This window comes from Taudactylus pleione, unplaced genomic scaffold, assembly GCF_031769625.1.
Source record: "Taudactylus pleione unplaced genomic scaffold, aTauple2 ptg002560l, whole genome shotgun sequence".
NCBI lineage: Eukaryota > Metazoa > Chordata > Amphibia > Anura > Myobatrachidae > Taudactylus > Taudactylus pleione.
The window spans coordinates 268,036-294,952 of NW_028286941.1; the positions used below are offsets into that span (position 1 = coordinate 268,036).

Consider the following 26,917-nt stretch of genomic DNA (forward strand, 5'->3'; position numbering starts at 1 on the left):
GTGTACAGTGCTAGGCCTTGTTGTGCCGCCGTATTCTCCCTACGTGTAATGCGGTAGGATGCCTAGTGTATACAGTGCTAGGCCTTGTTGTGCCGCCATATTGTCCCTACGTGTAATGCGGTAGGATGCCTAGTGTGTACAATGCTAGGCCTTGTTGTGCCGCCATATTCTCCCTACGTGTAATGCGGTAGGATGCCTAGTGTATACAGTGCTAGGCCTTGTTGTGCCGCCATATTCTCCCTACGTGTAATGCGGTAGGATGCCTAGTGTATACAGTGCTAGGCCTTGTTGTGCCGCCACATTCTCCCTACGTGTAATGCGGTAGGATGCCTAGTGTGTACAATGCTAGGCCTTGTTGTGCCGCCATATTCTCCCTACGTGTAATGCGGTAGGATGCCTAGTGTATACAGTGCTAGGCCTTGTTGTGCCGCCATAGTCTCCCTACGTGTAATGCGGTAGGATACATAGTGTATACAATGCTAGGCCTTGTTGTGCCGACATTCTCCCGTTATTACCTACATAGAACCCGGCTTTTACTATATTGGAAAGGTGAATTATTGGCGAAACAAGAACCACATATTACTTTGTGGTATTTATAAGAGGGAAAAAAAATGACATTTGCTTTTGTTCCTCTTAGAATAAAAAACCCTTGTTTGGCCATTGTGGTTCCATCTTTAATGAGATGTTAGAATGAGTAAAAGACTAATAGTATTATCTGAGACTACAAGGTATAGTTCTGTGGGTACCGTATAAGAAGCAGTGATACCGATGGTCTAAGGTGAGAGAACCCTCGGCAGTGAAGGGATTATTAGGTGCATTATGGGTAACCAGTGCCGACTACGTCACCAGTGCGGGTTCCTTATGTAGCTAGTGGCCATACTCTCCTGAATAAAGTGCTACAGTATGTAAAGGCAGAAAACAACATTTACCGTTACCGAAACCCTGAAAGTGGCGCAGCGCATTATACATATAGTAGCAGGAAGCAACTGCGGCAATTTAACACTTATTACACCGGTAGCAGATTCCTGTACTGCGCTCTCTCCCATTATGTACTGCAGGCTGCACCTGCGGAGTCCCCAGACCAGGTCTCCTCAGTGAGGGGGATAAAGCCCCTATACCCAGCACCATGGATACAGTACAGTCACCACTTACTATAGGAGCTGGGTGCTGCCTGGGGTGAGGGGTTACTGTACTGCGCTCTATCCCATTATATACCCAGCACCATGGATACAGTACAGTCACCACTTACTATAGGAGCCGAGTGCTGCCTGGGGTGAGGGGTTACTGTACTGCGCTCTCTCCCATTATATACTGCAGCCTGTACACAGGAAAGCCCAGGTATAGCCTATGTGGTATTGGCAGGGACGCTGTGACATACAGGAGGAGTCGGAGAACACGTCAGTATGTAATTACATTGCTCACGTCATACTGATGCTACAGATGAGGACATGTACCAGACATGCAGTACTCCATAATGTGCGCACAGACAGGGTAACAGCGATACGCAGGGCGGGAACATGTCAGTCAGCAGCCAGGGGAGAACGCTTAGTAAATATGCTATCTTTCAGCGGACCCTGGAGACCACCAGTCCCCCCCGAGTGGCCATGGGTCTTCTGGTGACGCTTGTAGTTGTCCCAGTGTCCTGTGGTGTAATGGCAGCGCGCACAGCGGAAGGGTTTCTCGCCGGTGTGCCGCAGCATATGGCGTTTCAGGTTCATACTCTGGTTACAGCTGTAGCTGCACAAGCCGCAGTGAAAGGGTTTATCTCCCGAGTGAATGCGTCCGTGCCGCTTCAGGTTGGCGAGGTTGCCGCAGGCATAGTCACACAGCTGGCACTTATAGGGCTTCTCACCAGTGTGCACCCTTTGGTGTCGCTTTAGGTTGTCGTAGTGCGCAGAGGCGTAGTCGCACAGCTGGCACTTATAGGGCTTCTCACCACTGTGCGTCTTCATGTGACGGGATAAGTGATTGGGGTAATGAGTCACAAAGGGGCAAAGGACACAAGAGAAGCCTTTGCCAGGACTTCCGGGAGATGGCGGCACATTGCACCGAGAGCAGTATTGTTCTTCCATCATAGCCTCCTCCTCATCCTCATCCTGGGGGCACCCGTCATCTAAGACCATGCCACAGGACCGGCAGGTGAACGGGAAGAGGAGCTCCGGGAGGCCATCGTCGCTAGGAGCTGGCAGCGCAGGGGGCGAGGGGGCACGACTCAGACCAGTACAAGATGGTAAAAAGACCTCGAGGTCACTGGAGGTCACTGGAAGCGTCAGGATTGCGACAGAAACATCTGCATGAGAAAGCGAATAACAGGATTTACCGGGCTGGTAATGTGAGCGGAGGCGGCACTCAGTACCCGTCATACAGAATGTATCATTGCCAGGACTCCCCTGGGCACTCACATGACCCTGTACCCCCGTGCCATGCCTCGCACTCCCCGTCACCCCCGTGCCGTGCCTCGCACTCCCCGTCACCCCCGTGCCGTGCCTCGCACTCCCCGTCACCCCCGTGCCGTGCCTCGCACTCCCCGTCACCCCCGTGCCGTGCCTCGCACTCCCCGTCACCCCCGTGGCCGTGCCTCGCACTCACAGCCACCCCCGTGCCGTGCCTCGCACTCACAGCCTCCCCCGTGCCGTGCCTCGCACTCACAGCCTCCCCCGTGCCGTGCCTCGCACTCACAGCCTCCCCCGTGCCGTGCCTCGCACTCCCCGTCACCCCCGTGCCGTGCCTCGCACTCCCCGTCACCCCCGTGCCGTGCCTCGCACTCCCCGTCACCCCCGTGCCGTGCCTCGCACTCCCCGTCACCCCCGTGCCGTGCCTCGCACTCCCCGTCACCCCCGTGCCGTGCCTCGCACTCCCCGTCACCCCCGTGCCGTGCCTCGCACTCCCCGTCACCCCCGTGCCGTGCCTCGCACTCGCACTCACCCCCGTGCCTCGCACTCGCACTCACCCCCGTGCCTCGCACTCGCACTCACCCCCGTGCCTCGCACTCGCACTCACCCCCGTGCCGTGCCTCTCACTCCCCGTCACCCCCGTGCCATGCCTCTCACTCACCCCCGTGCCGTGCCTCGCACTCCCCGTCACCCCCGTGCCGTGCCTCGCACTCCCCGTCACCCCCGTGCCGTGCCTCGCACTCGCACTCACCCCCGTGCCTCGCACTCGCACTCACCCCCGTGCCTCGCACTCGCACTCACCCCCGTGCCTCGCACTCGCACTCACCCCCGTGCCGTGCCTCTCACTCCCCGTCACCCCCGTGCCATGCCTCTCACTCACCCCCGTGCCATGCCTCGCACTCCCCGTCACCCCCGTGCCATGCCTCGCACTCCCCGTCACCCCCGTGCCATGCCTCGCACTCCCCGTCACCCCCGTGCCATGCCTCGCACTCCCTGTCACCCCCGTGCCATGCCTCGCACTCCCCGTCACCCCCGTGCCATGCCTCGCACTCCCCGTCACCCCAGTGCCATGCCTCGCACTCACCGTCACCCCAGTGCCATGCCTCGCACTCACCGTCACCCCCGTGCCATGCCTCGCACTCCCCGTCACCCCAGTGCCATGCCTCGCACTCACCGTCACCCCAGTGCCATGCCTCGCACTCACCGTCACCCCAGTGCCATGCCTCGCACTCACCGTCACCCCAGTGCCATGCCTCGCACTCACCGTCACCCCCGTGCTCAGTGTCTCAAAGCTCCTCTCTATGTCACCCTGCAGTGGGAGGGGCAGTCTCCATGTCTCATAGCTCCTCTCTGTCTGTGTCACCCCGCAGTGGGAGGGGCAGTCTCTATGTCACCCTGCAGTGGGAGGGGCAGTCTCCGTGTCTCATAACTCCTCTCTGTCTGTGTCACCCTGCAGTGGGAGGGGCAGTCTCCATGTCTCATAGCTCCTCTCTGTCTGTGTCACCCTGTAGTGGGAGGGGCAGTCTCCATGTCTCATAGCTCCACTCCGTCTGTCACCCTGCAGTGGGAGGGGCAGTCTCCATGTCACCCTGCAGTGGGAGGGGCAGTCTCCATGTCTCATAGCTCCTCTCTGTGTCACCCTGCAGTGGGAGGGGCAGTCTCCGTGTCTCATAGCTCCTGTCTGTGTCACCCTGCAGTGGGAGGGGCAGTCTCCGTGTCTCATAGCTCCTCTCTGTCTGGGTCACCCTGCAGTGAGAGGGGCAGTCTCCATGTCTCATAGCTCCTCTGTCTGTGTCACCCTGCAGTGGGAGGGGCAGTCTCTGTGTCACCCTGCAGTGGGAGGGGCAGTCTCCATGTCTCATAGCTCCTCTCTGTCTGTGTCACCCTGCAGTGGGAGGGGCATTCTCTGTGTCTCATAGCTCCCTCCTGTCTGTGTCACCCTGCAGTGGGAGGGGCATTCTGTCTCATAGCTCCTCTGTCTGTGTCACCCTGCAGTGGGAGGGGCAGTCTCCATGTCTCATAGCTCCTCTGTCTATGTCACCCTGCAGTGGGAGGGGCAGTCTCTATGTCACCCTGCAGTGGGAGGGGCAGTCTCCATGTCTCATAGCTCCTCTGTCTATGTCACCCTGCAGTGGGAGGGGCAGTCTCTATGTCACCCTGCAGTGGGAGGGGCAGTCTCTGTGTCTCATAGCTCCTCTCTGTTTGAGTCACCCTGCAGTGGGAGGGGCAGTCTCCCTGTCTCATAGCTCCTCTCTGTCTGTGTCACCCTGCAGTGGGAGGGGCAGTCTCCCTGTCTCATAGATCCTCTCTGTCTGTCTCACCCTGCAGTGGGAGGGGCAGTCTCCGTGTCTCATAGCTCCTCTCTGTCTGTGTCACCCTGCAGTGGGAGGGGCGTTCTCCATGTCTCATAGCTCCTCTCTGTGTCACCCTGCAGTGGGAGGGGCAGTCTCAGTGTCTCATAGCTCCTCTGTCTGTGTCACCCTGCAGTGGGAGGAGTAGTGTCCACGTATCCGGAGCTTCCCGCAGTCACCGTGGCTCTTGTATGAATACACAGTAAATAAATCAGGAGTGCATTAGTAAAACGTACCATTGGACGGGCTGCTCCCCATCTTTCTGCCCTCTCCATCCTCTCCTCCATCATCTTCATCTTCCTCTCTCATCTCTTGCCGCCTCCTGCGCCGGTGTGCCAAAAGATGGCGTTTCAGGTTGCGGCTCTGATTGCAGCGATATGAGCAAAGGTTACACGCATACGGTTTCTCTTGGGTGTGGACCCGCTGATGGCGTTTCAGATTTCCAGGGCTGCTGCAGGAAAAGCTGCAGTGATCACAGCGAAAGGGCTTCTCCCCTGTGTGGGTGCGCAGATGGCGCTTGAGGTTCACCAGCTGAGCGGATGCGTAGAGGCAGTGGGGGCAGCAGAAAGGCTTTTCCCCGTTGTGAGTCTTCATGTGACGCTTGAGATGGCTGGAGTAGTGCGTGGAGAAGGGACACAGCCGGCAGGTATACAGCAGCCGCTCCTTCTGTGTGTCGGAGGTCAGTGGCAGAGAAGCAGGACCCTCAGGACATTGGTGCGCCAGGTACACACAGCGGCTGCTCTCACACTGTCCGCAGGGAGACGGCAGGTTTCCCACCCCAACTTCCTCAGGATCACTGTCCGCACTAAGGGGCCGATACCCCGAGTATTCATCCTCACTGAGAGAGTAACAGGGAATCTCCATCTTACATACCACAGAATCTGCAGGGACAACACAAACAGGCTGCTCATTATGTAGGGAGCATAGGGAACAAATTCTTATTTGTGGCAAAAATCAATTTATTACTCAATCCTGACAGGTTATTGCCACGTAACTATAATTACTTCTAAGAGAAGTTCAGCTTTAATGATGTGAAGCTCAACAGAAGAGGCTGCGTAGCCTGTATATGATATCCTCCACGTGGCCTGTACATGATCTACCCCAGAGCAGATGGCTTATACCCACGTGGCCTGTACATGATATACCCCGGAGCAGATGGCTTATACCCACGTGGCCTGTACATGATATACCCCGGAGCAGATGGCTTATACCCATGTGGCCTGTACATGATATTCCCCGGAGCAGATGGCTTATACCCACGTGGCTTGTATATGATATCCCCCTAGGCACATAGCTTACACCCCACGTATACCCCTGGGCAGATGGCTTAGACCCACGTGGCCTGTACATGATATCCCAATGGGCAGATAGCTTACACCCACGTTGCCTGTACATGATATCCCTCGGAGCAGAGGGAAGCAGAAGACGTTATTTGGTACCGTGCCTCGCATGTGCTCACTGTTCGTGGCCTGGAGTGTATGTGACTCCTGACCTTACCGTATAGTATGTACGTGACCTGGAGTATATGTGACCCCTGACCAAACATTATAGTATGTACGTAGCCTGGAGTGTATGTGACCCCTGACCTTACAATATATTATGTATAGGGCCGGGAGTATATGTGACCCCTAACGTTATGTTACAGTGTGTACATGGCCGGGAATGTATGTGATCCCTAACGTTATGTTACAGTGTGTACGTGACTGGGAGTGTATGTGACCACTAATGTTAAGTTACAGTGTGCACGTGGCCGGGAGTGTATGTGACCCCTAACGTTATGTTATAGTGTGTACGTGGCCAGGAATGTATGTGACCCCCTAACGTTATGTTACAGTATATATGTGATCCCTAACGTTATGTTACAGTGTGTATGTGGCCGGGAGTGTGTGACCCCTAACGTTATGTTACAGTGTGTACGTGGCCGGGAGTGTGTGACCCCTAACGTTATGTTATAGTGTGTACGTGGCCGGGAGTGTGTGACCACTAACGTTAAGTTACAGTGTGCACGTGGCCGGGAGTGTATGTGACCACTAACGTTATGTTAGTGTGTACGTGGCCAGGAATGTATGTGACCCCCTAACGTTATGTTACAGTATATATGTGATCCCTAACGTTATGTTACAGTGTGCATGTGGCCGGGAGTGTATGTGATCCCTAACGTTATGTTATAGTGTGTACGTGGCCGGGAGTGTGTGACCCCTAACGTTATGTTATAGTGTGTACGTGGCCGGGAGTGTGTGACCCCTAACGTTATGTTATAGTGTGTACGTGGCCGGGAGTGTGTGACCCCTAACGTTATGTTACAGTGTGTACGTGGCCGGGAGTGTATGTGACCCCCTAACGTTATGTTACAGTGTATATGTGATCCCTAACGTTATGTTACAGTGTGTACGTGGCCGGGAGTGTATGTGATCCCTACCGTTACTGTTTTCTGAAAGGTTTTTTCTTTTCCTCAGAAAATGAGGCAATATTATAAATCTAGAAAACCAGTCCTGCTGCAACATGGGAATGTTAGCTGGGTTCCTCCTCCTGTGTTTTAATAATGTAATTTCAGTGCCTCTGAATGTAAAATACTGACGCGTTTCACCAGGACATGCACCTCATTTTGGCCTTGCACGCATTAGCAAACCAGTGATTTGGATAGGTCAAGGTGCGGACCACAGCTACCTATGAGCTTTGAGTTTTACCCTTGTGCCTTATTTCCATGTATTGCTTACCTAGTGCGACCAACATGGCTGCCTTGTCTAGTACTTCATGGGGAATATAAATAATACATAGATCCAATGATTATGTAAGGATTGTGCATCTCGCTTTAATATCCTATGCCCTGGTGGTCTAGCGGAGTCCAAGACGAACCGGTGTCCACCACAATGCCTGTCTCCAGAGACCGGGGGTAAGACTACCAATACGCCGGTTCCCGCCTTACTTGTCCCCTTGCGTCCCAGCTGCAGTCTGCGGGCCGAGCAGTCACTCTAGCCAGGTTTCCCCAGTGCCCTGCTGAGAGTACCTAGCCTGTGGCTGGAGTCGCGGCGCTGCGGAGGGGTGATAGAGTAGCAGCGCAGACGTCCAGAGGACTCTCATGCTGCTTGCTGTTACAGTGCAATAAAATAAAATCATAAAAATAAAACTTGGGCTGCTTAAAAGCAAAATGTTCTAAATGTGACCCAGCTCCTGCCAGACACCAACGAGCCTGTAATACAAAATTCAGATGCCACGGGGGAATAAATGGTATAACGGGAGGCTGAATTCTAAGTACACCCTAAAGTAATATCTGTACAGTACCTCCAGAATAATGGCCAAACATCTCCGAAAAAGAACAGATAGAGCCAAGACTTGAACCTTGAGAAAAGAAAGGTGAAGGACCTGAGTCAGACCATCCTGAAGAAAGGACAAAAAAACGTGGTGGTAGTCTAATGACCGCAACCAAGAGACCCAGACACTCGCATCAAGAGATGTAAATCTTCAAGATACGATGGTAATTTCTGGAATTGACCTACTTACAAGCCAGAATCATGGTCTGGATAAGCCACCTGGAAAAACCATGCCATCAAAGCCAGACAAGACAAATCTGGGTGTAGACAGAGGCCCTGACGCAGCAGGTCCTGGTGGAGAGGAAGCAGATAAGGAACCTTTACCAGCATGCCCTGAAGGAGAGCGCACCACTGCCAATGAGGCCAATCTGGAGCTACGAGAATAACTTGTAGACCTTCCTGTCTAACCTGCTGAAGTACCCTGCCAACATGGACAGTGGTGTAAACAGGTACCCCAGCTGGAAGGACCAAGGCATCGTCATGGCGCCCACGAAAACTGCCTGAGGATACCTTGAGTGAGCTCTGTACACGGGAAGATTTTAATTTAAACGGGAGGCTATGAAATCTATGTTATGTATCTCCCATTTATTCTCAATCAGTTGGAACACCTTCTGGTAAAGCTCCCATTCCGAGGAATGGACAGTGTGGTGACTGAGGAAGTCCGCCTCCCAGTTGTCCATCCCAGAAATGTGGATGGTCGAAATGTCAGAAACCAAATGTTCTGCCCAAAGAAGGACGTACAACACCTACGTCATTGTCTGATGGCTCCATGTCTCGGCCTGCTTGTAGATATAAGACACAGCAGTGGCGTTGTCCAACTGTTTCCAAACAGGCCTTCACTGTACTACCTGCTGAGCCTGGAGCAGGGAGTTCCTGACCGCCCTCAACTACAAGATGTGGGTGGATTCTGTGTTGGATCAAAGACCCTGAAAATGTAGACCTAGAGTGATAGCTCCCCAAATCAGGCTGCATCTATTGTGATTAGCACCCAGTCCCAATCTGAGAATACCTGTTTACAGATTTGGGGTATGGAGCCACCACAGAAGTAACTGGCGCATCTGATGACAGTCAGAAGAGCTGCATGTCTAGACAGAATAATGTCCTGACCAACAGTGTAAGATCTGCCACTGTAGAGTCTAGGTATGAAACCTGAAAAATGTTATCGCCTCGAAGGAAACCACCATTTTCCCCAGGAGCTGCATACACCGGATGACAAAAACATGAGAAACCTGAAGAATCGACCTCACCAATGACTGGAGGTCCTGATCTTCTGCATAGGAAGGAAAGCCTCTGACATGGAGTGTCAAATAAGAAGCCCAAGAAAACCATCCTCTGTGATGGAATGAGGTTTGATTCCAAATCCAGATGCTGTAGCAGAAAGACCTCTGAAGGGACCTGTGGTAAAGTGTGGCCGGAACTCGACCAACACGTGGCTAAAATCGCTACCCCAGGATTGAAGGGGTTAACCCTCATTGCACGGCACCATCTTTAAAGGGACAATGTAGGCGCAGGACGCCATGTACTGTAGATTTATAGGTGATATTTCATTTTATCATTTAAACTGCTCTGAAATTGGGGAAACAGGTTTAAATGCACTTATTGTATATGACATGACCAGACTCTGTGGCTGCAGGAATCTAGATGCTAATCGTCATTTCCTAGCAGGAGGTCTGAAGACTAGAAAGACCTGGCTGGAAGGTTTCTGTGTGAAGGAGTGAATACTGTCATACTGACACTGTTTCCTTAGAAAAGGCTCCTCTGTGTCTCTGGGTACAATAACCAGCAAGTTTTGGAAGGACAATTTGTTTGTCTATAAGAAGCCCCTTTGGATGTCACTGAATGTGTTAAGGTTGGGAATGCCAAACTGATAGATACTTCCATTGGGAAGGATGAATGTCATTTACCATTCCCTGTGAAATGTTATAGCTACATGTTAGGAGACAGTTATACTGGATGATAAATCAGTGTGTGCTTAGGAAACAAATGCTGTTAGGTGGTAGATTAGAAAGGAGGAAATTGGGCGACTCCTGTGAAATGTAAGATGTGGTTATTTATATTTTATGAGACAGCCTGATTGGCTGAGAGTTACCCCCCTGTGACATTGTGTGTAAGAATGATATAAAAGAGGGACTGTGAGCCCTGTATGTGTACATCCCTGTTTATCCTTTGTGGAGGAGAGCTGTTAAGAAGGTTCTTGTATGCTGATGTATCCCTTCAACCTGAAGGACGACATTGAGCAATAAACACCATTTGCCTTGACTACAATTACATCTCAATCCTGCGACCAACAGAATTGCACCAAACGCTATTCCATTCTCCAGCTGTTCTGGGTGGAGCTCCGAGTCTCCAAGTTCAAGCCCTCTGCTCGCTACCGTGCAGACCTGGTCCATCGTGAGGGATCAGAAGGAATCAGCAGACACCAATCAGGGGGTGTTGGCGCAGCTAGTCATATGCATACGCAGCAGTAAGCGGTCCCAAACGCAGACGGAAGGAGTTTGGTGGTGGCAGCATCGTTACGCCCATGGCGCAATGGGTGGAGTCAGTGACAGGCTGTCACTGACGGTAAGCGGGAATCCCTGATACCCAAAGTTCCAGTGGGGATCGAAACTCCAATCTGTGATCGGGAGTCGGCAAGAGGCATCCGGTCACAGGAATGTTATACCAAAACTTTCATTTCTTCTTCGGGGTCCATAGGGTCCACAGGAATTACCTTAGGGATGTCCCAAAGCAGTTCCCGTAAGGGTGGGGACGCTCCTGTGCAGCAGAAAGGAGAATCCTACGCCCAAAGGAAACATTTGACAAAAGTGTGGACGGAAGACCACGTGGCTTCACAATTGTTTTGCAGAGGCACCACGACGAAACGCCCACGGTGGTCCCACAGATCGAGTAGAATGTGCGGTCACTGTTTGGAACAGAGAGTCTGTTTGTTAGCTGGCCGGCCTCGCCTCTGACAGCCATATAACACAAATAGAGAATCCGATCTCCTAATGGAGTTGGCGGGATCCACACAAATACGTAGGGGACATACCACATCCAAAGAAGCGTCACCCCTAGAAAGGCCTGAAGACTGGAACCACAATTTCTTCATTTACATGACAGCGGGATACAACCTTAGGAAGATAGCCCGCCCTGGTACGAAGAGCAGCTCTATCCTGATGAAAAACCAAAAAGGGAGAGCGACCAGAAGGAGCTGCCAAATCAGAGAGCCTACGGGCAGAGACGATAGCCAAAATGTATTATATAGCCTGTGATACATACCAGTTACTTCCTGTATATTATATAGCCTGTGATATATACCAGTTACTTCCTGTATATTATATAGCCTGTGATATATACCAGTTACTTCCTGTATATTATATAGCCTGTGATACATACCAGTTACTTCCTGTATATTATATAGCCTGTGATACATACCAGTTACTTCCTGTATATTATATAGCCTGTGATACATACCAGTTACTTCCTGTATATTTATATAGCCTGTGATAAATACCAGTTACTTCCTGTATATTATATAGCCTGTGATATATACCAGTTACTTCCTGTATATTATATAGCCTGTGATATATACCAGTTACTTCCTGTATATTATATAGCCTGTGATACATACCAGTTATTTCCTACAAGGGGGCGAGCACTACTGGGGGCACTACAAAGGGGAGAGCACTACAAGGGGGGCACTCTAAGGGGGGACTACTACAAGGGGGACTACTACAAGGGGGCACTACAAGGGGGGACTACTACTGGGGGCAAGACAAGGGGAGGACTACTACTGGGGGCACTACAAGGGGGGGGGGGACTACTACTGGGGGCACTACAAGGGGGGGGGCTACTACTGGGGCACTACTACTGGGGGCACTACTACTGGGGGCACTACAAGGGGGGGGGGACTACTACTGGGGCACTACAAGGGGGGCACTACAAGGGGGGGGACTACTACTGGGGGCACTACAAGGGGGGGGGACTACTACTGGGGGCACTACAAGGGGGGGACTACTACTGGGGGCACTACAAGGGGGGGGGACTACTACTGGGGGCACTACAAGGGGGGGGGGACTACTACTGGGGGCACTACAAGGGGGGGGGACTACTACTGGGGGCACTACAAGGGGGGGGGGGACTACTACTGGGGGCACTACAAGGGGGGGGACACTACTATTGGGGGCACTACAAGGGGGGGACTACTACTGCGGGCACTACAAGGGGGGGGGACTACAAGGGGGAGAGCACTACCAGGGGCACAAGGGGGAGAGCACTACCAGGGGCACAAGGGGGGGACATGCATAGGGGGGACCACTTCTGGGGGCACTGATTAAAGGGGCACTACATAGGGGGACCACTACTAGGGGCACTATATATGGGGAAAACTACTGGGGCCACTGCATAGGGGGTGTGGCTGCTACTGGGGCACTGTATAAGGTTTTTTTTACGAAGGACAGTGCATAGTGGGGACTACTAATGGCGGCACTGCAGAGGAGGGACTACTACTGGTGGCACTGCAGAGGAGGGACTACTACTGGCGGCACTACAGAGGGGGGACTACTACTGGTGGCACTGCAGAGGAGGGACTACTACTGGCGGCACTACAGAGGGGGGACTACTATTGGCGGCACTACAGAGGGGGGACCACTACTGGGGGCACTAGAGAGGGGGGACCACTACTGGGGGCACTGCATAGGGGGGACTACTACTGGCGGCACTGCACAGGGGGGGGACCACTACTGGGGGCACTACAAGGGGGAGAGCACTACAAGGGGGGATTACAACTGTGGGCACTACAAGGGGGAGACTACTATGGGGGCACTACAAGGGGGGGGGGACTACTACTGGGGGGACTTCTACTGGGGGCACTACAAGGGGGGGGGGACTACAAGGGGGGGAGCACTACCGGGGGCACAAGGGGGAGAGCACTACCGGGGGCACAAGGGGGGGACATGCATAGGGGGGGGACCACTTCTGGGGGCACTGATTAAAGGGGCACTACATAGGGGGACCACTACTAGGGGCACTATATATGGGGAAAACTACTGGGGCCACTGCATAGGGGGTGTGGCTGCTACTGGGGCACTGTATAAGTTTTTTTTTACGAAGGACAGTGCATAGTGGGGACTACTAATGGCGGCACTGCAGAGGAGGGACTACTACTGGCGGCACTACAGAGGGGGGACTACTACTGGTGGCACTGCAGAGGAGGGACTACTACTGGCGGCACTGCAGAGGGGGGGACTACTACTGGCGGCACTACAGAGGGGGGACCACTACTGGGGGCACTACAGAGGGGGGACCACTACTGGGGGCACTGCATAGGGGGGACTACTACTGGCGGCACTGCACAGGGGGGGGACCACTACTGGGGGCACTACAAGGGGGAGAGCACTACAAGGGGGGATTACAACTGTGGGCACTACAAGGGGGAGACTACTATGGGGGCACTACAAGGGGGGGGGGACTACTACTGGGGGGACTTCTACTGGGGGCACTACAAGGGGGAGAGCACTACCGGGGGCACAAGGGGGAGAGCACTACCGGGGGCACAAGGGGGGGGACATGCATAGGGGGGGACCACTTCTGGGGGCACTGATTAAAGGGGCACTACATAGGGGGACCACTACTAGGGGCACTATATATGGGGAAAACTACTGGGGCCACTGCATAGGGGGTGTGGCTGCTACTGGGGCACTGTATAAGGGTTTTTTTACGAAGGACAGTGCATAGTGGGGACTACTACTGGTGGCACTGCAGAGGAGGGACTACTACTGGCGGCACTACAGAGGGGGGACTACTACTGGCGGCGCTGCAGAGGGGGGACCACTACTGGGGGCACTGCATAGGGGGGACTACTACTGAGGGGACTACTACTGGCGGCACAGCAGAGGGGGGACTACTACTGGGGGCACTATTACTGGGGGCACTGCACAGGGGGTGGGACTACTACTGGGTGCACTACAAAGGGGGACTACTACTGTGGGCACTACAAGGGGGGATTACAACTGTGGGCACTACAAGGGGGAGACTACTACTGGGGGCACTACAAGGGGGGGGGGGACTACTACTGGGGGCACTACAAGGGGGGCGGACTACAACTGGGGTCACTACAAGGCGGGAGGACTACTACTGGGGTCACAAGGGGGGGGGGAACTACTACTGTGGGCACTACAAGGTGGGGGGACTACTACAAGGTGGGGGGACTACTACAAGGTGGGGGGACTACTACTGGGGTCACTACAAGGGGGAGAGCACCACTGGGGGCACAAGGGGGGGACATGCATAGGGGGGACCACTTCTGGGGGCACTGATTAAAGGGGCACTTACTATGGGGACCACTACTAGGGGCACTATATAAGGGGAAAACCACTGGGGCCACTGCATGGGGGGGGTGGCTGCTACTGGGGCACTGTATAAGGGGGGGTTTACTAAGGACAGTGCATAGTGGGGACTACTACTGGGGGCACTAAATACGGGGATCCACTACGGGGGGGGGGGACTACTACAGGTGGCACTACTGAGGGGGGACTACTACTGGGGGCGCTGCAGAGGGGGGCTATTACTGGGGGCGCTGCAGCGGGGGGACTACTACTGGGGGCACTGCAGCGGGGGGACCACTACTGGGGGGGGGCTACTACTGGGGGCACTGCATAGGGGGGACTACTACTGGGGGCACTGCAGAGGAGGGACTACTACTACTGGGGGGGCTACTACTGGGGGCACTGCATAGGGGGGACTACTACTGCGGGCACTGCAGAGGGGGACTACTCCTGGGGGCACTGCATAGGGGGACTACTACTGGGAGGACTGCAGAGGGGGGACTACTACTGGGGGCACTGCAGAGGGGGGACTACTACTGGGGGCACTGCACACGGGGGGGGGGACTACTACTGAGGGCACTGCACAGGGGTACTCAAAGCATATTCTTGCATCTGGGCCCACCACTCTCTAGTTCGCCCACTGCCGGCGGTGGCTTTGCTTGCCCGGGTTTTTTTGGCTGCGGAGGGGTGGTCTTTCTGGGGGTTGGTTGCCTGGAGAGGGGGGTTAGCTGCTCAGTAATGTGGCAGTGGGAGGGTGGTTTACCAGGGGTACCCCGTTAGTGGTATGGCCATGGGGGTTGGTTGTCAGGGGCGTAGGTGCTCAGTAATGCTGCCCTGGGGGAAGGGTGGGGGTTATGGCTCCTACACTTTCATCCTCCTATACATACCAGTTATTCTCTGTATATTATACATCCTGTGATACATACCAGTTATTCTCTGTATATTATACATCCTGTGATACATACCAGTTATTCTCTGTATATTATACATCCTGTGATACATACCAGTTATTCTCTGTATATTATACATCCTGTGATATATACCAGTTATTCTCTGTATATTATACATCCTGTGATACATACCAGTTATTCTCTGTATATTATACATCCTGTGATACATACCAGTTATTCTCTGTATATTATACATCCTGTGATACATACCAGTTATTCTCTGTATATTATACATCCTGTGATACATACCAGTTATTGTCTGTATATTATACATCCTGTGATACATACCAGTTATTGTCTGTATATTATACATCCTGTGATACATACCAGTTATTGTCTGTATATTATACACCCTGTGATACATACCAGTTATTGTCTGTATATTATACACCCTGTGATATATACCAGTTATTCTCTGTATATTATACATCCTGTGATATATACCAGTTATTCTCTGTATATTATACATCCTGTGATATATACCAGTTATTGTCTTTACAATATATTATACATCTTGTGATATATACCAGTTATTGTCTTTATAGTATATTATACATCCTGTGATACATACCAGTTATTCTCTGTATATTATACATCCTGTGATACATACCAGTTATTGTCTGTATATTATACATCCTGTGATATATACCAGTTATTCTCTGTATATTATACATCCTGTGATATATACCAGTTATTGTCTTTACAATATATTATACATCTTGTGATATATACCAGTTATTGTCTTTATAGTATATTATACATCCTGTGATATATACCAGTTATTGTCTGTATATTATACATCCTGTGATATATACCAGTTATTGTCTTTATAATATATTATACACCCTGTGATATATACCAGTTATTGTCTTTACAATATATTATACATCCTGTGATATATACCAGTTATTGTCTGTATATTATACATCCTGTGATATATACCAGTTATTGTCTGTATATTATACATCCTGTGAAATATACCAGTTATTCTCTGTATATTATACATCCTGTGATATATACCAGTTATTGTCTGTATATTATACATCCTGTGATATATACCAGTTATTGTCTGTATATTATACATCCTGTGATATATACCAGTTATTGTCTTTACAATATATTATACACCCTGTGATATATACCAGTTATTGTCTGTATATTATACATCCTGTGATACATACCAGTTATTGTCTGTATATTATACATCCTGTGATATATACCAGTTATTGTCTGTATATTATACATCCTGTGATATATACCAGTTATTGTCTTTATAATATATTATACACCCTGTGATATATACCAGTTATTGTCTTTACAATATATTATACATCCTGTGATATATACCAGTTATTGTCTGTATATTATACATCCTGTGATATATACCAGTTATTGTCTGTATATTATACATCCTGTGATATATACCAGTTATTGTCTGTATATTATACATCCTGTGATATATACCAGTTATTGTCTGTATATTATACATCCTGTGATATATACCAGTTATTGTCTGTATATTATACATCCTGTGATATATACCAGTTATTCTCTGTATATTATACATCCTGTGATATATACCAGTTATTGTCTTTACAATATATTATACATCCTGTGATATATACCAGTTATTGTCTGTATATTATACATCCTGTGATATATACCAGTTATTCTCTGTATATTATACATCCTGTGATATATACCAGTTATTGTCTTTACAATATATTATACACCCTGTGATATATACCGGTTATTGTCTGTATATTATACATCCTGTGATATATACCAGTTATTGTCTGTATATTATACATCCTGTGATATATACCAGTTATTGTCTGTATATTATACATCCTGTGATATATACCAGTTATTGTCTGTATATTATACATCCTGTGATATATACCAGTTATTGTCTGTATATTATACATCCTGTGATATATACCAGTTATTGTCTTTACAATATATTATACACCCTGTGATATATACCAGTTATTGTCTGTATATTATACATCCTGTGATACATACCAGTTATTGTCTGTATATTATACATCCTGTGATACATACCAGTTATTGTCTGTATATTATACATCCTGTGATATATACCAGTTATTCTCTGTATATTATACATCCTGTGATATATACCAGTTATTGTCTTTACAATATATTATACATCTTGTGATATATACCAGTTATTGTCTTTATAGTATATTATACATCCTGTGATATATACCAGTTATTGTCTTTATAATATATTATACATCCTGTGATATATACCAGTTATTGTCTGTATATTATACATCCTGTGATATATACCAGTTATTGTCTTTACAATATATTATACACCCTGTGATATATACCAGTTATTGTCTGTATATTATACATCCTGTGATACATACCAGTTATTGTCTGTATATTATACATCCTGTGATATATACCAGTTATTGTCTGTATATTATACATCCTGTGATATATACCAGTTATTGTCTGCATATTATACATCCTGTGATATATACCAGTTATTCTCTGTATATTATACATCCTGTGAAATATACCAGTTATTCTCTGTATATTATATATTCTGTGATATATACCAGTTATTGTCTGTATATTATACATCCTGTGATATATACCAGTTATTGTCTGTATATTATACATCCTGTGATACATACCAGTTATTGTCTGTATATTATACATCCTGTGATATATACCAGTTATTGTCTGTATATTATACATCCTGTGATATATACCAGTTATTGTCTTTATAATATATTATACACCCTGTGATATATACCAGTTATTGTCTTTACAATATATTATACATCCTGTGATATATACCAGTTATTGTCTGTATATTATACATCCTGTGATATATACCAGTTATTGTCTGTATATTATACATCCTGTGAAATATACCAGTTATTCTCTGTATATTATACATCCTGTGATATATACCAGTTATTCTCTGTATATTATATATTCTGTGATATATACCAGTTATTGTCTGTATATTATACATCCTGTGATATATACCAGTTATTGTCTGTATATTATACATCCTGTGATACATACCAGTTATTGTCTGTATATTATACATCCTGTGATATATACCAGTTATTGTCTGTATATTATACATCCTGTGATATATACCAGTTATTGTCTTTATAATATATTATACACCCTGTGATATATACCAGTTATTGTCTTTACAATATATTATACATCCTGTGATATATACCAGTTATTCTCTGTATATTATACATCCTGTGATATATACCAGTTATTCTCTGTATATTATACATCCTGTGATATATACCAGTTATTGTCTTTACAATATATTATACATCTTGTGATATATACCAGTTATTGTCTTTATAGTATATTATACATCCTGTGATACATACCAGTTATTCTCTGTATATTATACATCCTGTGATACATACCAGTTATTGTCTGTATATTATACATCCTGTGATATATACCAGTTATTCTCTGTATATTATACATCCTGTGATATATACCAGTTATTCTCTGTATATTATATATTCTGTGATATATACCAGTTATTGTCTGTATATTATACATCCTGTGATATATACCAGTTATTGTCTGTATATTATACATCCTGTGATACATACCAGTTATTGTCTGTATATTATACATCCTGTGATATATACCAGTTATTGTCTGTATATTATACATCCTGTGATATATACCAGTTATTGTCTTTATAATATATTATACACCCTGTGATATATACCAGTTATTGTCTTTACAATATATTATACATCCTGTGATATATACCAGTTATTCTCTGTATATTATACATCCTGTGATATATACCAGTTATTCTCTGTATATTATACATCCTGTGATATATACCAGTTATTGTCTTTACAATATATTATACATCTTGTGATATATACCAGTTATTGTCTTTATAGTATATTATACATCCTGTGATACATACCAGTTATTCTCTGTATATTATACATCCTGTGATACATACCAGTTATTGTCTGTATATTATACATCCTGTGATATATACCAGTTATTCTCTGTATATTATACATCCTGTGATATATACCAGTTATTGTCTTTACAATATATTATACATCTTGTGATATATACCAGTTATTGTCTTTATAGTATATTATACATCCTGTGATACATACCAGTTATTGTCTGTATATTATACATCCTGTGATATATACCAGTTATTGTCTGTATATTATACATCCTGTGATATATACCAGTTATTGTCTTTACAATATATTATACACCCTGTGATATATACCAGTTATTGTCTGTATATTATACATCCTGTGATACATACCAGTTATTGTCTGTATATTATACATCCTGTGATATATACCAGTTATTGTCTATATATTATACATCCTGTGATATATACCAGTTATTGTCTTTATAATATATTATACACCCTGTGATATATACCAGTTATTGTCTTTACAATATATTATACATCCTGTGATATATACCAGTTATTGTCTGTATATTATACATCCTGTGATATATACCAGTTATTGTCTGTATATTATACATCCTGTGATATATACCAGTTATTGTCTGTATATTATACATCCTGTGATATATACCAGTTATTGTCTGTATATTATACATCCTGTGATATATACCAGTTATTGTCTTTACAATATATTATACATCCTGTGATATATACCAGTTATTGTCTGTATATTATACATCCTGTGATATATACCAGTTATTGTCTGTATATTATACATCCTGTGATATATACCAGTTATTGTCTGTATATTATACATCCTGTGATATATACCAGTTATTGTCTGTATATTATACATCCTGTGATATATACCAGTTATTGTCTTTACAATATATTATACATCCTGTGATATATACCAGTTATTGTCTGTATATTATACATCCTGTGATATATACCAGTTATTGTCTGTATATTATACATCCTGTGATATATACCAGTTATTCTCTGTATATTATACATCCTGTGATATATACCAGTTATTGTCTTTACAATATATTATACACCCTGTGATATATACCGGTTATTGTCTGTATATTATACATCCTGTGATATATACCAGTTATTGTCTGTATATTATACATCCTGTGATATATACCAGTTATTGTCTGTATATTATACATCCTGTGATATATACCAGTTATTGTCTTTACAATATATTATACACCCTGTGATATATACCAGTTATTGTCTGTATATTATACATCCTGTGATACATACCAGTTATTGTCTGTATATTATACATCCTGATACATACCAGTTATTGTCTGTATATTATACATCCTGTGATATATACCAGTTATTCTCTGTATATTATACATCCTGTGATATATACCAGTTATTGTCTTTACAATATATTATACACCGTGATATATACCAGTTATTGTCTGTATATTATACATCCTGTGATACATACCAGTTATTGTCTGTATATTATACATCCTGTGATATATACCAGTTATTGTCTGTATATTATACATCCTGTGATATATACCAGTTATTGTCTGCATATTATACATCCTGTGATATATACCAGTTATTCTCTGTATATTATACATCCTGTGATATATACCAGTTATTGTCTTTACAATATATTATACACCCTGTGATATATACCGGTTATTGTCTGTATATTATACATCCTGTGATATATACCAGTTATTGTCTGTATATTATACATCCTGTGATATATACCAGTTATTGTCTGTATATTATACATCCTGTGATACATACCAGTTATTGTCTGTATATTATACATCCTGTGATATATACCAGTTATTCTCTGTATATTATACATCCTGTGATATATACCAGTTATTGTCTTTACAATATATTATACACCCTGTGATATATACCAGTTATTGTCTGTATATTATACATCCTGTGATACATACCAGTTATTGTCTGTATATTATACATCCTGTGATATATACCAGTTATTGTCTGTATATTATACATCCTGTGATATATACCAGTTATTGTCTGCATATTATACATCCTGTGATATATACCAGTTATTCTCTGTATATTATACATCCTGTGAAATATACCAGTTATTCTCTGTATATTATACATCCTGTGATATATACCAGTTATTCTCTGTATATTATATATTCTGTGATATATACCAGTTATTGTCTGTATATTATACATTCTGTGATATATACCAGTTATTGTCTGTATATTATACATCCTGTGATACATACCAGTTATTGTCTGTATATTATACACCCTGTGATATATACCAGTTATTCTCTGTATATTATATTATACATCCTGTGATATATACCAGTTATTCTCTGTATATTATATTATACATCCTGTGATATATACCAGTTATTGTCTGTATATTATACACCCTGTGATATATACCAGTTATTCTCTGTATATTATATTATACATCCTGTGATATATACCAGTTATTGTCTGTATATTATATTATACATCCTGTGATATATACCAGTTATTGTCTGTATATTATATTATACATCCTGTGATATATACCAGTTATTGTCTGTATATTATATTATACATCCTGTGATATATACCAGTTATTGTCTGTATATTATATTATACATCCTGTGATATATACCAGTTATTGTCTGTATATTATATTATACATCCTGTGATATATACCAGTTATTGTCTGTATATTATATTATACATCCTGTGATATATACCAGTTATTGTCTGTATATTATATTATACATCCTGTGATATATACCAGTTATTGTCTGTATATTATATTATACATCCTGTGATATATACCAGTTATTGTCTGTATATTATATTATACATCCTGTGATATATACCAGTTATTGTCTGTATATTATATTATACATCCTGTGATATATACCAGTTATTGTCTGTATATTATATTATACATCCTGTGATATATACCAGTTATTGTCTGTATATTATATTATACATCCTGTGATATATACCAGTTATTGTCTGTATATTATATTATACATCCTGTGATATATACCAGTTATTGTCTGTATATTATATTATACATCCTGTGATATATACCAGTTATTGTCTGTATATTATATTATACATCCTGTGATATATACCAGTTATTGTCTGTATATTATATTATACATCCTGTGATATATACCAGTTATTGTCTGTATATTATATTATACATCCTGTGATATATACCAGTTATTGTCTGTATATTATATTATACATCCTGTGATATATACCAGTTATTGTCTGTATATTATATTATACATCCTGTGATATATACCAGTTATTCTCTGTATATTATATTATACATCCTGTGATATATACCAGTTATTGTCTGTATATTATATTATACATCCTGTGATATATACCAGTTATTCTCTGTATATTATATTATACATCCTGTGATATATACCAGGTATTGTCTGTATATTATATTATACATCCTGTGATATATACCAGTTATTGTCTGTATATTATATTATACATCCTGTGATATATACCAGTTATTGTCTGTATATTATATTATACATCCTGTGATATATACCAGTTATTGTCTGTATATTATATTATACATCCTGTGATATATACCAGTTATTGTCTGTATATTATATTATACATCCTGTGATATATACCAGTTATTGTCTGTATATTATATTATACATCCTGTGATATATACCAGTTATTGTCTGTATATTATATTATACATCCTGTGATATATACCAGTTATTGTCTGTATATTATATTATACATCCTGTGATATATACCAGTTATTGTCTGTATATTATATTATACATCCTGTGATATATACCAGGCATTGCCGGGCCTCATACACTAACCCTCTGAGTCCTTAGAGAAGGAGAGGAGACGGTCGCTGCTATCTGACAGGTCCATCTCATGAGCCAGGAGGAGGTCTGTGTCCAGGACCAGGCTGCTGGGATTAGTATCTAGAGGGTCCTGGCTTCCCCCTGAGGCACAGAAACAGAGTATGTATAAGATATGCACAGAGTGGCCATACAGGGAGCGGAGATCCCACCGTCACTAAAATACAGCAGGGCATTCTGAGGCGTGCAGGAGGTACGGGGGGTGAATAAAGAGGCGTGCAGGAGGTACGGGGGGTGAATAAAGAGGCGCGCAGGAGGTACGGGGGTGTATAAAGAGGCGCGCAGGAGGTACAGGGGGTGTATAAAGAGGTGCGCAGGAGGTACAGGGGGGGTGTATAAAGAGGCGCGCAGGAGGTACGGGGGGGGGGTGTATAAAGAGGCGTGCAGGAGGTACGGGGGGTGAATAAAGAGGCGTGCAGGAAGTACGGGGGTGTATAAAGAGGCGCGCAGGAGGTACAGGGGGTGTATAAAGAGGCGCGCAGGAGGTACAGGGGGTGTATAAAGAGGCGCGCAGGAGGTACGGGGGTGTATAAAGAGGCGCGCAGGAGGTACAGGGGGTGTATAAAGAGGTGCGCAGGAGGTACGGGGGGGGGGGTGTATAAAGAGGCGTGCAGGAGGTACGGGGGGTGAATAAAGAGGCGTGCAGGAGAAGTACGGGGGTGTATAAAGAGGCGCGCAGGAGGTACGGGGGGTGAATAAAGAGGCGCGCAGGAGGTACGGGGGTGTATAAAGAGGCGCGCAGGAGGTACAGGGGGTGTATAAAGAGGTGCGCAGGAGGTACAGGGGGGGGTGTATAAAGAGGCGCGCAGGAGGTACGGGGGGGGGGGGTGTATAAAGAGGCGTGCAGGAGGTACGGGGGGTGAATAAAGAGGCGCGCAGGAGGTACGGGGGTGTATAAAGAGGCGCGCAGGAGGTACAGGGGGTGTATAAAGAGGTGCGCAGGAGGTACGGGGGGGGGGTGTATAAAGAGGCGTGCAGGAGGTACGGGGGGTGAATAAAGAGGCGTGCAGGAAGTACGGGGGTGTATAAAGAGGCGCGCAGGAGGTACGGGGGGTGAATAAAGAGGCGCGCAGGAGGTACGGGGGTGTATAAAGAGGCGCGCAGGAGGTACAGGGGGTGTATAAAGAGGTGCGCAGGAGGTACAGGGGGGGTGTATAAAGAGGCGCGCAGGAGGTACGGGGGGGGGGTGTATAAAGAGGCGTGCAGGAGGTACGGGGGGTGAATAAAGAGGCGTGCAGGAAGTACGGGGGTGTATAAAGAGGCGCGCAGGAGGTACAGGGGGTGTATAAAGAGGCGCGCAGGAGGTACGGGGGGGGGTGTATAAAGAGGCGCGCAGGAGGTACGGGGGGGTGTATAAAGAGGTGTGCAGGAGGTATAATGAGGCACACAGGAGGTATAAGGTATATAATGAAGCACACAGGAGGCATGGGATGTATAATGAGGCACACAGGAGGTATAAGGTGTATAATGAGGCACACAGGAGGTATAAGGTGTATAATGAGGCACACAGGAGGTATAAGGTGTATAATGAGGCACACAGGAGGTATGAGGTGTATATTGGGTAGAGAGAGATGACAGTGGGCGAGGACAGGTCGGGGGCCGCTCACATTTCACCGGCTGGGGGTGGGACTGTTTCCTTCTGGGCATGGCGGATCCTGCTCACGGTACTTCCGGTCTCGGCCTCGGTATTTCCGGTCACAGAGCCTCTGCAAGCTCCGGTGCTTCATGTGTTTCCGGCAGGAGGGACAACACTTATCTCTTCCTGTTTGGGGAAGGTACTTCCGGTTCGGGTAAGGCATGCTGGGAGTTGTAGTTCCGGGCAGACGACGCAGTAAGGAGCGCCCCCTGGCTGAGAGCACTGCCCCTGCTGGTGGGAGGGGGAATCGCAGCCGCCATGGGATCGTCAGAACACAAAACCGGGGGGGAGGGGCTGTCAGTGGGATCGCTGCCCCCTACAGGCATGGCGGCTGCTATCTGTGACGTAACCACCACGTGACCTCTGCTGCTATCTGTGACGTAACCACCACGTGACCGCTGCTGCAATCTGTGACGTAACCACCACGTGACCGCTGCTGCTATCTGTGACGTAACCACCACGTGACCGCTGCTGCTATCTGTGACGTAACCACCACGTGACCGCTCCGGCGTTACCGTCCACCGGGGCGCAGAGGGGGATATATATGTGTAGGGAGCAGAGGGGGATATATATGTGTAGGGAGCAGAGGGGGGATATATATGTGTAGGGAGCAGAGGGGGATATATATGTGTAGGGAGCAGAGGGGGGTAGGGAGCAGAGGGGGATATATATGTGTAGGGAGCAGAGGGGGATATATATGTGTAGGGAGCAGAGGGGGGATATATATGTGTAGGGAGCAGAGGGGGATATATATGTGTAGGGAGCAGAGGGGGATATATATGTGTAGGGAGCAGAGGGGGATATATATGTGTAGGGAGCAGAGGGGGGTAGGGAGCAGAGGGGGATATATATGTGTAGGGCGCAGAGGGGGGGATATATATGTGTAGGGCGCAGAGGGGGGATATATATGTGTAGGGAGCAGAGGGGGGATATATATGTGTAGGGAGCAGAGGGGGATATATATGTGTAGGGAGCAGAGGGGGATATATATGTGTAGGGAGCAGAGGGGGATATATATGTGTAGGGAGCAGAGGGGGGTAGGGAGCAGAGGGGGATATATATGTGTAGGGAGCAGAGGGGGGTAGGGAGCAGAGGGGGATATATATGTGTAGGGAGCAGAGGGGGATATATATGTGTAGGGAGCAGAGGGGGATATATATGTGTAGGGAGCAGAGGGGGGTAGGGAGCAGAGGGGGATATATATGTGTAGGGAGCAGAGGGGGATATATATGTGTAGGGAGCAGAGGGGGGATATATATGTGTAGGGAGCAGAGGGGGATATATATGTGTAGGGAGCAGAGGGGGGTAGGGAGCAGAGGGGGATATATATGTGTAGGGAGCAGAGGGGGATATATATGTGTAGGGAGCAGAGGGGGGATATATATGTGTAGGGAGCAGAGGGGGATATATATGTGTAGGGAGCAGAGGGGGATATATATGTGTAGGGAGCAGAGGGGGATATATATGTGTAGGGAGCAGAGGGGGATATATATGTGTAGGGAGCAGAGGGGGGTAGGGAGCAGAGGGGGATATATATGTGTAGGGCGCAGAGGGGGATATATATGTGTAGGGCGCAGAGGGGGGGATATATATGTGTAGGGCGCAGAGGGGGGTAGGGAGCAGAGGGGGATATATATGTGTAGGGCGCAGAGGGGGGGATATATATGTGTAGGGCGCAGAGGGGGGATATATATGTGTAGGGAGCAGAGGGGGGATATATATGTGTAGGGAGCAGAGGGGGATATATATGTGTAGGGAGCAGAGGGGGATATATATGTGTAGGGAGCAGAGGGGGATATATATGTGTAGGGAGCAGAGGGGGATATATATGTGTAGGGAGCAGAGGGGGGTAGGGAGCAGAGGGGGATATATATGTGTAGGGCGCAGAGGGGGATATATATGTGTAGGGCGCAGAGGGGGGGATATATATGTGTAGGGCGCAGAGGGGGGTAGGGAGCAGAGGGGGATATATATGTGTAGGGCGCAGAGGGGGGGATATATATGTGTAGGGCGCAGAGGGGGGATATATATGTGTAGGGAGCAGAGGGGGGATATATATGTGTAGGGAGCAGAGGGGG

The 26,917-nt window shown here is 46.5% G+C and overlaps 1 protein-coding gene across 2 annotated transcripts; it reads right to left on the reverse strand.

The window, feature by feature from the left end:
* Window positions 1–383: 383 nt before the first annotated feature.
* On the reverse strand, window positions 384–24,984 carry ZNF513 (zinc finger protein 513). 2 transcript variants are annotated; one of them, XM_088466143.1, is made up of 4 exons: window positions 24,811–24,984; window positions 23,159–23,287; window positions 4,981–5,625; window positions 384–2,290 (listed from the first exon to the last, which is right to left on the reverse strand). In XM_088466143.1, the coding sequence occupies exons 1-4, from the start codon at window positions 24,848–24,850 to the stop codon at window positions 1,521–1,523; spliced, it is 1,584 nt and encodes a 527-aa protein (XP_088322269.1). In that variant the 5' UTR covers window positions 24,851–24,984; the 3' UTR covers window positions 384–1,520. The 2 variants fall into 2 exon arrangements, with proteins under 2 accessions (XP_088322269.1, XP_088322270.1); XM_088466144.1 differs by lacking the exon at window positions 23,159–23,287.
* Window positions 24,985–26,917: the final 1,933 nt, after the last annotated feature.

Bases quoted from the DNA above. Each gene is read 5' to 3' on its own strand.
- ZNF513 (XM_088466143.1), bottom strand. From the start codon at position 24,850: ATGCCCAGAAGGAAACAGTCCCACCCCCAGCCGGTGAAAT. The intron at 5,626-23,158 runs GTTAGTGTATGA...TTGTCCCTGCAG, and splicing joins CTTCTCTAAGGACTCAGAGG to ATTCTGTGGTATGTAAGATG. The intron at 2,291-4,980 runs GTACGTTTTACT...TTTCTCATGCAG, and splicing joins GGGGAGCAGCCCGTCCAATG to ATGTTTCTGTCGCAATCCTG.